Here is a 13589-nt window from a genome sequence, read left to right as displayed (position 1 = left end):
GTCAGTGGCTGAACTATGGTGATATTGGAAGTAGGAATGGGGAACAGTTAGATTTCCAAGTGTGTAAGTGTCTTCCAGATCTCATAGCAGCCCACCAGTCTTCACTCCTATTGCTAACTTAACATGAAATATGACATATCTTGTTGCTCTGCTGTTGTTTTTTTGCCTGTGTTGTTTCTATTTTATCTTATTTTTGCAAGTTTGGACCCAGAGTCTTAGCCAGGATATTAGCAACAATCAGACTTTTAAGTGTAAAGGATTAGAAAGGTTGGAAATGTTTTTTGATTTACCAAAAATAATTGCATTCTTTCTTGCAAATTATTTTTTCTTTCCTATCTAAAACTTACAATTGTAATTGTAAAGAGAATCAGGAGAGAAAACAGTAGGTGTGTTCTACGGTTGTGTATTACTGTAGTGATTATCCCAAATTCTCATTTCATTTCCCTGAAGGTCTCTACTGCTCAATTTTGAGATCGGGAGGGTTAAAAAAAATTAGGGGACACTCCCACCTGATAAATTCCTATGAATCTGTAATTTCTAAATTAATAGGAACAAGAGAACAACAAAAAGCTACCCAGGAACTTTGTCAACGCTAATTCTTTCTTAAGAAATAAATTTGGTTCTTAATTGTTAACTAGGAAAAGTGGGTATTGGAAAAAGTTCAGAATAATAAGAGTCATGTAATAGTGTTGAGTAGGTAGGGCAGAATAGTGCATTTATTTACCATTTGTAGGTTATCACATATGTTGGTTCTTCACTCTGTTCTATACTGTTGCTTTTGGGGGGGAACCAGTCCTGGACGCAGATAATTGCAGTGTCCTTAATATAGAAAGAAGCTTTCAGATGGAGATAGGGGTGGGAAAATGATATTTTCTTGTATTGTAAGCTGTTTAGGATAGGGACTTTCTTTTGCTTCACAGAAGGAAATGGTGTTCTGTTTCTTGTGGAGTTCCTTGACCATTGTTTCAATGCAAAGCAGTAATGGCAATGTTAAGAATATCTGCTTTATCTATGTCTCTGAGCCTGAAGTCATCCTGTGCCACTAGAAGACAATATAAAAGCTCTGCTGTGTATAACTTTAGCATAGTTTGCCAGAATGACCACAGTATTGTTTTTATACTATGCAGATTTTCATGCAGATACGTTCTTGGCTGATAGCTGAGTTGCTGGCCTGGAGAAACAGTTGACTGCTTTTCATCCTTAACCCCAGTCTTTGATTTGCCTAGTTTTGCTGGTCCTTCTAGATCAGCTTCCATTTGCAGGAGAAGTCAAAAAAAAAAAAAAATCTTCTTTCCCTGTTTAATGGGTTTGGCAAATACTTCTTGCACAGGCGTATTTATTCTACAACTGTAGTAAATGTGCTTCCCAATACGGTATTGTTGAAATGCAGCAACTGTGACACTGATCACAGCACGGGAGAACGCTGCCCATCAGCGTGGAGGAGGGCATTTTAACCTGAAGGACCTGGGCACTGCTCTTAAGAACAGGGCCAGGAACTGCTTGTGACACAGAGATAGAGACTTAGGGACTTCTCATCCTGAAGTCTCAAGTACAGTAAAATGTATTCTGTACAATCTTTGCATACATTTCTCTTGCATTATTTCTTCTGGAAAAGCTTTGTCTCTCCAACTTTCATGGAACTACTAGGCCTTTCTTCTGTCAAAGGGCCAAATAACCAGATCACCAGAAGACTCCTGTCTTCAGTTTGCTGCTGTGCTTGCACTGGAAACTGCTGGAGAGCAATGCCTCACACCATACTTGTACTGTGGCTATCACAGCAGATTCAGTTGCCTAACATTAGTGCTGATTAGCAGGTTAATGTAACTTTGCAAAGAGCTCAAGTAACCCCTAATGAAGCTTTCTCTCTTTCCCTTTGCAGGTGGTTAGTCGAGTTGCAGCTCAGCAAGGATTTGACTTGGATCTTGGATACAGGCTACTGGCAGTATGTGCAGCCAACAGGGACAAATTCACTCCAAAATCAGCTGGTAGGAAAAGCCTTTTTTGGTGTATTACTGATTCTTGGATGGTCATATTCTGAATAAATGCTACCTGTGACTGTCTTGCATTCTTTAAAAAACAAAACCAAAAACCAAGCACATATTTGGTGCTAGTAGTGTTGCTGCTTTTAGCATTTCCATGGCATGCTGTTCTGAGGATACATGACTTTGGAAATTTGTATTTTCCCTAACTAGTGCTGTTCCTTACCCTGTTTGATCCCTGAGATGAAATATTACTTCCAGAAGCACTGATGTTCAGTAATTTCATGGTGGGAATGAACACACTCGGGCCCCTCCATCTTGGTAAACCATTGATTTTATGTCATGTATCAACCTCTAAATCTTTCACATTCATTTTGCACTCCCTGATATAACTATTGCCAAACTTTTATTCCTTGACTGCATATGTCTGTACAAAGAAGTAGCATGGTTTCTCGTACATCTAGTCACTAGCTTTAGAATTTTGAGCCAAGAGTAGGTGGCAATGCTATTGGTATAGTATTAAGTAGCCATTTTTCCAGTATTTTATGGCAATAATCTGTCATAGGGCTCTGATCAAGTAGCAATATTTGATCATGATGTTTTGCCATTGCTTTTCTGTATAGTAAAAGTAGAAAATGCACTTTAGGGTCTTTCTGCTTCTCACATGTTTGATTTAACTGGAGCATTTAATTCTGGTGGTTCTCCTTTTCTTAGCTGATGATGTCAACATAAGGTGCACTGACTTGGAAAACAGGCAGATAACTGTTCCATTCCACACTGAGCACGGATAACTTTTCTGCTTAGTACTAAACTGGTATGCAGTCCCCTGTTTTAGAACATCAGAAAAGGTTACCTTCTTCCAAAACAGTAATTTGTAGTCAACTGATTTCTTCTCATGTTCCTTTTCAGTTTTTATCAGCTCCAAACTTCTTTACTCATGGCTACCTTTTGTCCTAAGTGGCTCTAAGCAGTTCCTCATGCAGAAGTGGCTTTCACATCAAGGCATATTCACCAGACTTACTGATTTATCTTTCATATGGGAACGGATCATTAATTTTACTAAATGTCGAATAAACTGTCTGATTTGCATCCAGGAAAACTGTGTGGAAGATAAAACATTCAGTTGACCAGGCACGATCTCCCTATTTTCTGAATTTCTAGTTAGTTTCTGCAATAGTTAGCTATCACATCGCTGCTTCTTGATTATTTTTTTTTCTTTTAAAGCTTGTCAAATGAGGTTTTCCAGCTATGAGTGCATTAAGTTAGACATTAAAACTTTATTTCCTTTGAAAATATACCTATTAGAAGTAGTCATACCCCCTCTCTTCCCAATTTTTCCTGAGGTGTGTGTCTATCAGTGTGTTAGTGAAAGTGAGGTTGTGAGTCTTGGGATCTTTTCATGTTGTAGACCTTTTCCTTTAAGGCTTGGATGAGGAGATAGTCTTGAAAACCACTGGTCAGTGATCACATCCTAGAAAAGCCCAGTATCAGTGTTTGATTTCTACCAGTAATTACTTTTTGGGAATATATGCCTTTTTTCAACTCATTACCCTAGCCATCTGTACAGATTTCAGTCTTTCCATTGTTAATTGATACAATACTAGGAAAGCTGGTAATGAAATCATGTACTCTTCTCTCAGTGTATTCTAAAAACCTTCTCAGTCCTTTGCTCTGCTTCCTATTTCCCAGTTACATATACAACTGACTTATTTCCAATGATCTTAAATATTTGGTTTCACAAATGCTTTAGTTTTACCATGCAGACAGTTGTTTCACCAATTATTCCAGGGATTTCATCGTGCCCATCTACATTGTGTTTTTTAGTACTTGTATTGTCTGTATTAAATACTCATATTTTGGGGGACAGCATAACATATTTTGTGAAATGTCATATATAGCCCCTACTCTAAGGATGTCACATTCACATACGGTCTGCGAGGTACATCATTGAATGGGCAACTTAAGACTGACAGGCTGGGATTACAAATGCGAGGTGGTTTCAGACGATCCTGACTTTTTTGAAAGTGTTAATTTCCACATCTGAGTGCTTTAACATTTTCTGATTTCTAAAGCAACAGTGGCTCTGCTCTCTCATGCAGTTTTTGTAAAAATGTTGAGATTGTCCTTTGGTTTTTTTTTTGTAAACAGTGTGCATCATTGAAAGCTGTCTTTCAGGATTTGCTTAAGTTGCTGTCAAGGATGCTGGCGTGTTGTTTTGAGTAACTCATTCTTTTTTCTGTTACATCTATTGAAAGACACCTTCAACACTTCTTACAGTCACTTTCCTACAGAAATCCCCGATGTAGATATCGAATGGCGTTATTTTTAATGAATAAGCATTTGTTTTTCCCTTCCTCCAGGCTTAAGGAGAATTTACAATGGTTTGAATTCATTCCTCCAAGTATGAATTTAATGCTGCCAAAGGGATCGCTCTGGAAGCATTTTTAATCCATATTGTTCAGTGTCTGACATTCTGAAATGTAAGGAGAAAAAAACCTTTTCTAATTAAAACGCATTTGAGTAGGTGAACACTGGGGAAGATATTTGCACCAAATCCTTTCAAGGGCCGTCCACTATTAGTACCTCTTTACAGCTTAGGGCAAGGCTTGTTGACTGATGTCCTGCAGGCTGGGACGCCTGGAGTGGCCTGGCAGAGGTGGCTGGCAGGCTTTGCAGCTCTGCTGTGTGGAGCAGGTGGACCACCCCAGCCTGATGTCCCTCAGGTCTGCTGCTTTGCAGAGGCAGCTGAACCAGTGCAATTGGTAGTCCTGCTCCTGTTCTCCAGTGATTCCCAGCCTGAGCTTGCTTAGGGACCTGTACTGGCAGAAGAGCTTTTGCTTGTACGGCTTGTTTTCTGTTTGGCTGGCTCTCTGCAGGGCCCCAGGAGAGTGAGGGTCCCCGTGGCAGTGCCCAAGGGTCTCAGTTATCCCTGATGGAAGGGGGCTGGAGCCTGGGGCTAGGGGGCAGAGCAGCCAGCTGCCAAACTGGCTCAACTCTACGGGAAACCCACACCCCCGGCTTGTGCAATTGGCCCCGTCCTGTTTCATCCCGGTTGGTTTAAATCGTTTTGGTGGTAGCTCCCTGCTAAGCTGAAGAGGTTGAGGAGTGATTACAGGAGCTGCAGATGGCAGATCATAGTACAGGCAAGCACGGGGGGAAGCAGGGAGAGATGAGAGGCTGGAGCCGGGGGGACAGCAACCTTCTCGGGTGCCACAGCCTCAGCCGGGGGGAAGGCAAGGGAACAGACCAAGAGCTGTCAGCTCCTTAGCATTTCCCATCCAGGACCGTTCGGTGTTGCCGAGACAGTGTTTGGCGTCCTGCTTTTTTGCCTTGTTTTGCTTGGCCATTGAGATAGTTAACAATTAGCTAATACAAATTGTTTTGGAGAATGCCTTGAGGGGAGACCTGTGGGTCATTAAAAGTATTAAAAAGTTGTCGTGTGCTTTTAAATAGTAATGATGGTTTAATTGACTGTGCCTTTTGTCTCTGCTTTCTGGTGTTTGTACCTGAAATAATAGCTGTGCCTCCTTTTATTCTTCTAGCCCATGCTGCTGCATCGGGGCTGCTGCCTCAGCAGGAGGTCAAGTACAACGTTTCCCACCTTGAAGACAAATGACAAAGCCTTTAAAAATATATGTCTCTCTTTTGGTGACAGCTGCTCCCCAAACCTTCCACGGCAAATTCCTTTGCCTTGTTGTGACACCTATAGGGAATGGCCCAGCAGGTTAGCTGCCTACTCATTTGCTTTCAAACTGCAGCAACCTCAGTCGCTCTTAGTATGTGAGTGCATAGGTGTTTGCGTATTCCCGTTTTTCTTCCTTAAGCATGAAGAAGACCTTTTTTCTCAATAGTGCTTGCCTTGGACCTTTTCTGAGCATGCTATCTGCTGCCTTTGTCCTTCCTGTAGGAGATTTTAAGTGATTTGGTAGTTTTATTTTAAGATCTGCTATTCAAGTAAAACAGAGTTCACCGATCAGAGTGTTTATTTAAAAGGAAAAAAAAAAAGGAGAAAATAATTTTCTGTTCTGAAATGTTTTTTTAAAAAATACTTTATCGAGCTACTGAACTTCATTGCTCTTGTAGCTACTTTTGCTTTTGTCAGGAGGCCAAGCTGAGGCCAGACAAGGGGACGACAGGATGAGATCATACAGGGAGCTTTGTCAGTGTTCAGTATCTCTGTAAAGAGAGAGAGAGGGAGGAAGGAGCCCGAGGGCAGAACTGTGCAGAAAAGGTACTTTAGCAGTCACTGAGAAGCTACAGCAAACAAATGCTGTGATAGCTTGGATGGGCGGCTAAGTGTTAGATGTTTGATAGCAGAGATAGCAACCCCTTTTTGATATTGCTTTGTTTTCAGTACCTCAGGCTCTGCCTGGTGTGCTTTTGATTTTACTTTTCAAGAGCAGTATTACTTAATAATCTTAATTTTATATGAAGCATAAACTAAAACTTTATGGTATTTGAGGATTTTACATTATGTTTTGTTTATTTATTTAGCTTTAATTATTGTAATATAACTGTAAAATAATAGGGCTGTTCTTAGTGGATCTGATTCACGCTGTGAATAAATTGGACCCTGGGTTAATAAAGGTATTTGCTGTGAGAATACTGGCAAATGGTGGTGTTAAAACATCACTGGACAAAATATGGAGACCTAAGGTATGTCCTGATTAGGGTATATCATCTAACATGTTTTACTACCTTGTTTTAAAGCAATAGTATAGATTGGGCAAAGTGTATTTTGGCGTATTATCAAATCAAATTTACAGAAATCAGAGAAAAGGACAGAAGAAATGAGGCTGCAATATGAATGAGGAAAAGGTAGAAAGTAAGGATAACCTCTAGATTATGGGGACAGTAAGGCTAGATGAACACTTTGCCTAAGTTTCCAATAATAATACTCACATTATCTGTGGAGGCAAGGCAAAGTGAGGCGGCTAAAAGGATTACAAGTATAGAATGGAAATTACTACAGCCGAGGCTGATGGCATCCCTCCAGCTCAAAGGGACTGAATGATCGACATGCCTGCGTTTGGAAAGAAATAGCTTATGAATTGTCAGTCTCATGCCTCACACCAAAGATTTTCAGCAAATCAGTCAAGTCAAAATGGTCTCATATGACTGGAGAAGAAATACAAATGCTGTTCCTGTACTTAGGAAAGTGGCTGATAAGAAGAACGAGTAGGCAGCAGTATGCGAGCAGAGTTAGAAGAGCTTGGCTTGGGTTGTTCATGAAATGAAAGCTGAGCAGAGGTATGAAATGTATGTAAATACTAACAAATAAACAACTTAGAACCAGAAGAGCTATGAAGCTACAGGACAGTGTTGGCACAAAAACATATAGGTGTAAATTGAATAAATTATTGACATAAGGGGGAAATTCTGAACTCCTAGGGCAGTTGCATTTGGAATAGGTTTTCAGTTAGAATGACAGCAGAGGGAAGGAAAATGGAAAATCAAACTGCCTTTTTAAAGATAAAACTCAATAAACATATGAAACTGACTGTACAATGTGGTTCCTGATGTAATTGGAAGCTGGTTATGGACCTTTTATCTGTGTATTCCTAAATTCTTCCTACATTTCCATGCAGCTGTCTGATCCAGTGGTACTCAGAGTACCTTAGGACTTAAGAGTCCTAAAACTGTCCACTTGACACTCTTCATTAAAATAAAGGCATCATTTTCTTTTAGCTGTTACCTTCTGAAACAGCTTTTGATACAGAAGACTGGCTACGTTTCAGGTGATGTCTAGGTTCCCTTCCCAGCTCTTAGCACAGATTCTCACTGTGTGCCCTTGGCCGCTTTGCTCTCTGTTTTGTAGTCTTGTATCTTTGAAGCAAGGATAAGAATGCACCTTCCATCTCACTTTTATTTGTCTGGTTTAATTAAATTCAATATTATGCAGGACAGAAACTACCTCTTCCCCTGTAGGTATGTATCCAGTGCAGTGGAGCCGTGGTTTCAGCTGGGACACTTATGCTTTGTTATCATACAGATAAAATAATTCTGTTCTGGAACATATATTGGCAAGGTATACCTTTGTCGCAACTGTGGCTCTCTTTGCTGAAGATTTATAGTATGGATACTGCAAATAAATGGATAATTAATTCTTAATTCTTTCAGATTATGGAGTTAGTTTCATTAGTTTCTGCTAATGAAGTTGGCACCTCCCCTTGACCAAAGGGAAGCGCAGTCAGTACTGTTGCTTAGTGGCAAGCAGCATTAATTTATGTCTGTAGTCTGTGACAGCCACATTTCCATTGCCTGCAGAAAAGGGGATCACAAGGAAGGCACACTGGACTTTGCCCATTTGTCTTGCCCATGAGTTTACTGAGAACAAATTAAAAGACCTGCAGTTTGGAAGATTATATCCTGTATCTTGGGCCTCTGTCAGGTTGGCTTGGCATGTAGCAGACTTGTCAGGAGTCAGCTGTCAAACATCTTGAGATGGAGCATCTGAAGAGCCTGAAGAATGATAGCTGCTCTTCCCCACTGGGCCTTACTTGTTCAAGCTGTTGCTGTTCCCTTCCTCTGAGATGTCTGCTGCTGATGTGTTTGGTCTGCCTTCCACTCTGAGAAGAGCCACAATCATGCTTGTGTCAGGCTTGCATTATCTTTGGGTTGGCAATTCCTCCTTTGTCTTTAATGTGAGTTTTAGAGCCTCATGCCATATCTATGTAAATAGGTATTATTCTTCTGGAATGGAAATTTATTTCCTTTTTGGCATTCACTGCTCTGCTATGCACTTGAACACCTATGTTTAGGAGGTTGCATGGCTGAGCTACTGCTTCTTCATCTGTCTAGCCAAAATATCAGGTGGTTTATCTGGCCTGTACTTTTTGATGTTTGACAGGTCTCTGTTACCATGGTACCAATTCTGACTTTGAGAGATGTAGCAGTAAAACTCTGTTGCCAGGTTGGAACATTTTTGCAGTAATGCCTTTACTGTAGCACTCAGGAAAATTGCAGAGGCTCAATTCAAGCTAGCTCAGCTGTTTTCTTAGTCTGTGCCTTGGATTTTCAGGAGGGTGGTGCTTACCTGAATGCTCACTTTGCTCTGGATTTGAAGTGTATAGTGAATTAGCTCATCATGCGATTCCTGGGCGGTATCTTTCCCTAGTGTGCTCAACACACTTTCACTTGAACTGGAACTGGCATTCTTCAGAGAAGATTTCTATTGATTTCTGTCACTGTTTTCTGTATTCTGCTTCAGGGACCCCATGTATGCTGAGAGCAGCTGAAAACTTGGTGATAGAGACAAACTGGAGCTTGGTCTTGGTGTGAATTTTGATGTTTTATTTTCTGTTGTTGTTTTGAGTAACATATCTGTCCCTCCAAACATGAGGTAAGTCACAAACAGAAAGTAAGAAGGGAGGCAGCTGTGAAAACATGCATATATTCATGGGAGAGAAGAAAGCAAACTCTTCAGAATGGCACTTGCCCTTTACAAGTCACCTTTTCTCAGCTTACAGCATGCAGTCCTGAATATGTTCCCTTTTGAGCTGCAGTGCATCCAAATGTACTGCATTGCCAGTGCTCTTTTATCAGCCTGCGTGTCTTGGAGGCATTCAAAGAAGTTCATGAGGAGTCCAGCTATGAGAACAGTAACATAGCAACTTCCATGGGGATTGGTAGCTTTTGCTGCTGGAGGGCTGAAGGACTGAAAGCATGAACTGTGCGAACAGATCAGACCATCAAGCTCCAAGACAGCAAGTTCACTTCCTAAATACAGTTGAGAGTCCACTGGTCGAAATTTCAGATCCATTCCTAATTCCTGCAGGTTGGTCTGCAGCATGGTAGTCAGCCTGTTAAGAAAAGTTTTTGCTCCAAGTACTCTAGAGACAACACTCTGTGAAACACACTGCTTAGTAGACAAGACGTTATGTGTAGTATTTCTCTTAAAAAAAGAGAGGTTTCCATACTGAGAAGTCTTACTGAAAAAGTGGTTTAGTGTTTTATCTTTTTTAATGCTCACGTTCAAATACACCTGTTAAATATGCTGATAGCAAGGTATTTACATAAGTGCTATGTGATAAAATACATTCATTTAAATATCAGTTAAAGAATAATCAAAGAATTGTAAGGATTCATCATCATAGATTGTTCTAATTTGTATTAGTCTTTGTGCCTCTTCATGAGAGGGTATTCAAAGAGAAAGACCACAGAATAACAGAACATGGATTTGAAGAGAGCTATTAAGTAATATATTCCGAAAACAAATGCAGTATTGTTCCTTATAATGTGTGCTATTTTTCTTAGAAGTTCAGTAGAGGTTAGGATGTTCGTGTTTGATAAGGCTTCTGGATTGTTTCCACTTTATGGATTCTTTTTGTCTCAACTTACTTCAGTTTCAATAACACATGTAAAGAAAACCATCAAATTGGCTTTCCTCTGCAGGGTTTCCGGATGCCGAGGTAAATATTCCCTTTTTATTTTTTGATAGTCTGATTAAAACTGCAAGCATATTTGGGTCTTGTTGTCAACTTTTGTTAATATCCTAATAAATCAGTACTTTCCTTATTTATTCCTGACACATCTGTATATGATAAATCATGCTTTGTAGCAGTTATCCATAACACCTGACTTGAGGAATAAATGGAAGAAACAAGATTTCACTCAAAGAAAAAAAAAAAGCTGTGAAGTTTTAGTATCTTAACAATAATAAAACCCAAAAGCTGTGGATCTGAAACTAGAAAATTAAGTTGTTTTGAATCTTATTTCTGTGACATAAACCAGGCTTTTATGAAAAGTCTGGATGTGAAGTCCAAGAAACAAGTCTATGATGGTGAACGTGTCTCTGCTCCTGTAAGATGTCTCCATAGACTTAGTTGTTATTGGGGCTGGGGCTCATAGACAGGATTTCCTAATTTGCTGGAAGGAAAAAATTATCAAATGTTAAGATGCCTGGATATTGTGCAGTCCTTAGCAAATCTCTTTGACTCTTTTATGTCTGTAGAGTAGGTATCTCTGTTGTACCTACGCTTTCTTTGGTGTTGTGAATATGTATTTCTTCCATGCACTGTTAGAAAGAACCAGTGTTTCTTTGTGTTTTGTACGAACTGAGTATCTGCTCGACTTCCGAGAGTCACTCTCAGCAAAACTTAAAAAGTAGTAGCATTTCATGCAGAAACTTAGCTTCTATGAAATATGTGATCAAACTAATGGTTAAATGCAACCCTCTCAATATATTCCTTATTTCTTTGAGAAATGCCTGCCTTTAAAGTGTGCTGGGGTTACTCATTTTAGGGGACAGAACAAGTTACGGATTTTTAAATGCTGCCTGCCTGTGTTGTTGTTCCCAAAGCCCCGTTTAGGGCTCTGTAGATTCAAACCTATAGCCACAGACACCAATCCCTAGTTTTGGTTTCACAGACTGGTTTAAAATGTGTGTCTTCTAAAGCAAGCTCTCGCAGGAAACATAAATTTAAAGGCATAAATATTTTTAAAGGCAAATATTACTGACTTGGCTTTGAACTTAATAATAGAAGGATGAACAGGGGCTGCTCCTGAGGAGATAAATTGAACACTGAACATCTGCGTACAAAGCAGGGTATTTGCTTCTTGTGTGATAGTCTCCCCTATGATTGTCTGGTCAGACCCAAATGACATTAATCTTGCTCACTCTGGAAGATACTGTCTTTCCATCATAGAAAAAACAAATGAAATTATTTAGTGTATTTACTACAGAAGCAATTTCAATTAAGGCAAAGAACCAAAGAGACCGCTAGGTTCTCAGTGTGAAAAATGACTGACTGCTGGTTTAAAATGAGATTGGGAGATGTAAGTTGTTGGAAATTCATAACAGTTGCTGTCTCCTACTGGGAATGTTGGAGTGGTCCTAGTGGTCCTTGAAAAGCCAGATACCATTGCAAGCAGTGGGGGGGTTTTGCTTTAGAGGTCTTCTAGTATTACAGCCAAACATGTTTGTTTCAAATAATTAGCAGTAACTACAGTAACTGTGACTTGACCAAAGGGAAAACAACAAGCTATTGGCATTGTGTCACTGTTGTGCTGTCTTGAGAACAAAAGCAAACACTTCAGGTAGATTTTTGTTAGAACCAAAATTGTGTAAACCTCCTTTCTTGTTCTGTTAGCATGCCTTACAGGACAGTAAGTTGTTTTTAAATTGTAATTTAAAACTTAACTCAGTTTAGCTCAATATACCTCCAGTACCTAGGATGAGCATCATTGTGAGCTGGAGAAGGGCTAGACTGACATTGTGGTCTAGTAACTGTCAGAATGGAAGAAAGAAAAAATGTTCTTCCAAAAGAGACAAATTCTTTTTTCTTCTTTCAGTGTGTGGAAAAATTAATGGGTAAAGACAGAGTCTTTGGTTGGAGCAAATTCTGTGTTCATTTGATTCTTTGCAGCCAAATATTGCTCCCACCTTGCAGTGATAGAGGTGGAAGGCAGAAGCTCCTCAGCCTAGGCAGTGGCAGTACAGTATAATAGCTGCTGCTCAAGGAGTTCCTGCCTCTGCGCTGCTCTCAGTTGTATCAAAACAATTGTGTGAAGCTGTGTGCTTGGCATGGGATCTGGGGACTGATCTGCCTTTTAGAGAGTCTTGATAGAGGGGTGGAAAGAAGTGTTGTGTTGCCTGTTTGTTTAGTGTAAGCGGGATCAGCCCCCACACAGAATCATTCAGTGCCTCTAAAGGGACAGAAAGCTGTGGTGAGAAACAAGAATAACGTTTGAGAGCAAAGTCCTTAAGCCTGTGACACAAAGCTGGTGGATCATCAGACCACTGCTGGAGGCTCAATGGGATCCTTTGGTTGTTGATTATAAGATGACTGACACACACCAAAATTAAAACTTAGTTCAAACTGAGTGAATTTATTGCTAATATGAGAACCCAAACCATGTGCCAGGGCAAAGAAGACAGCTGAGCAGAGTTCAGCAGCCAATCTTCCTGTAGAGTCCTTGCTAGGAGCTAGGCTTCAAACAGACCTCAGTTCTTACAAAGGACAGCAGAGTGGTTTTAGAACATCCCTTTACAACAGCTACGTATGCAGAGGCATTTCAGCATTTTTCTTCTTTTTTTCTTGGATTGTAATGTGTGGAGTAGCAAACATTGAAGGTGATGTTAGAAAAACAGAGGGGAAGTCCTGACTGCCGTGTCTGACCTGGCACACTCCCCTTTGGTTCAGTCAGCGCTACAGACTGCCAGACTTCCGCAGCTGAAAGTATGTTCTGTGTTCCTCATATTTTCTTGATGTGATAGAATTCACATCTTTGTGCATCAGTGACAAATGTATGCTTTCACTCAGAGAAAGTGGAAGAGCCAGAGTCTCCAACTCTGGGGGGTTTATGTTTCACATCAAGGGAGGATGGGAAATATATCGGCCCCACATTTAATTAAATCTTAAATCAGATAGTCATTGTCAATCAGATAGTCTTCTTATAGAAGGATGGTGATAACTTCTAAAGATAGTCTTCAAAAAGCTAACACTGATACATGGCTGACAGTCTACATGATAGAAATCCTGCTGGAGGGGAATTTTGTAGAGAAGAAAATGAAACTGAGGATCTAGAAGGAATGTGAGCATATATGTGCATCTATTGTGAAGTAAATATATTTGGACTGTGGTTTGAAAACATACTGGAAACTTGGAA

At 40.1% G+C, this 13589-nt stretch overlaps 1 protein-coding gene across 10 annotated transcripts in view; it reads left to right on the top strand.

Annotated features, from left to right (window-relative positions):
- ZMIZ1 (zinc finger MIZ-type containing 1) overlaps window positions 1–13589 on the top strand; it is a 365884-nt gene that overhangs the window by 231407 nt on the left and 120888 nt on the right. For all 10 annotated transcript variants that reach the window (XM_072869884.1, XM_072869891.1, XM_072869885.1 and 7 more), the window contains one exon: window positions 1880–1985. In XM_072869884.1, coding sequence (XP_072725985.1) covers window positions 1880–1985 — 106 coding nt within the window. The remainder of the gene's footprint in view (window positions 1–1879; window positions 1986–13589) is intronic.

This window comes from Ciconia boyciana, chromosome 8, assembly GCF_034638445.1.
Source record: "Ciconia boyciana chromosome 8, ASM3463844v1, whole genome shotgun sequence".
In the NCBI taxonomy this organism is placed as follows: domain Eukaryota; kingdom Metazoa; phylum Chordata; class Aves; order Ciconiiformes; family Ciconiidae; genus Ciconia; species Ciconia boyciana.
Note: the sequence above shows the minus strand (reverse complement) of the source record. Positions and strands in the feature narration are given on the sequence as shown.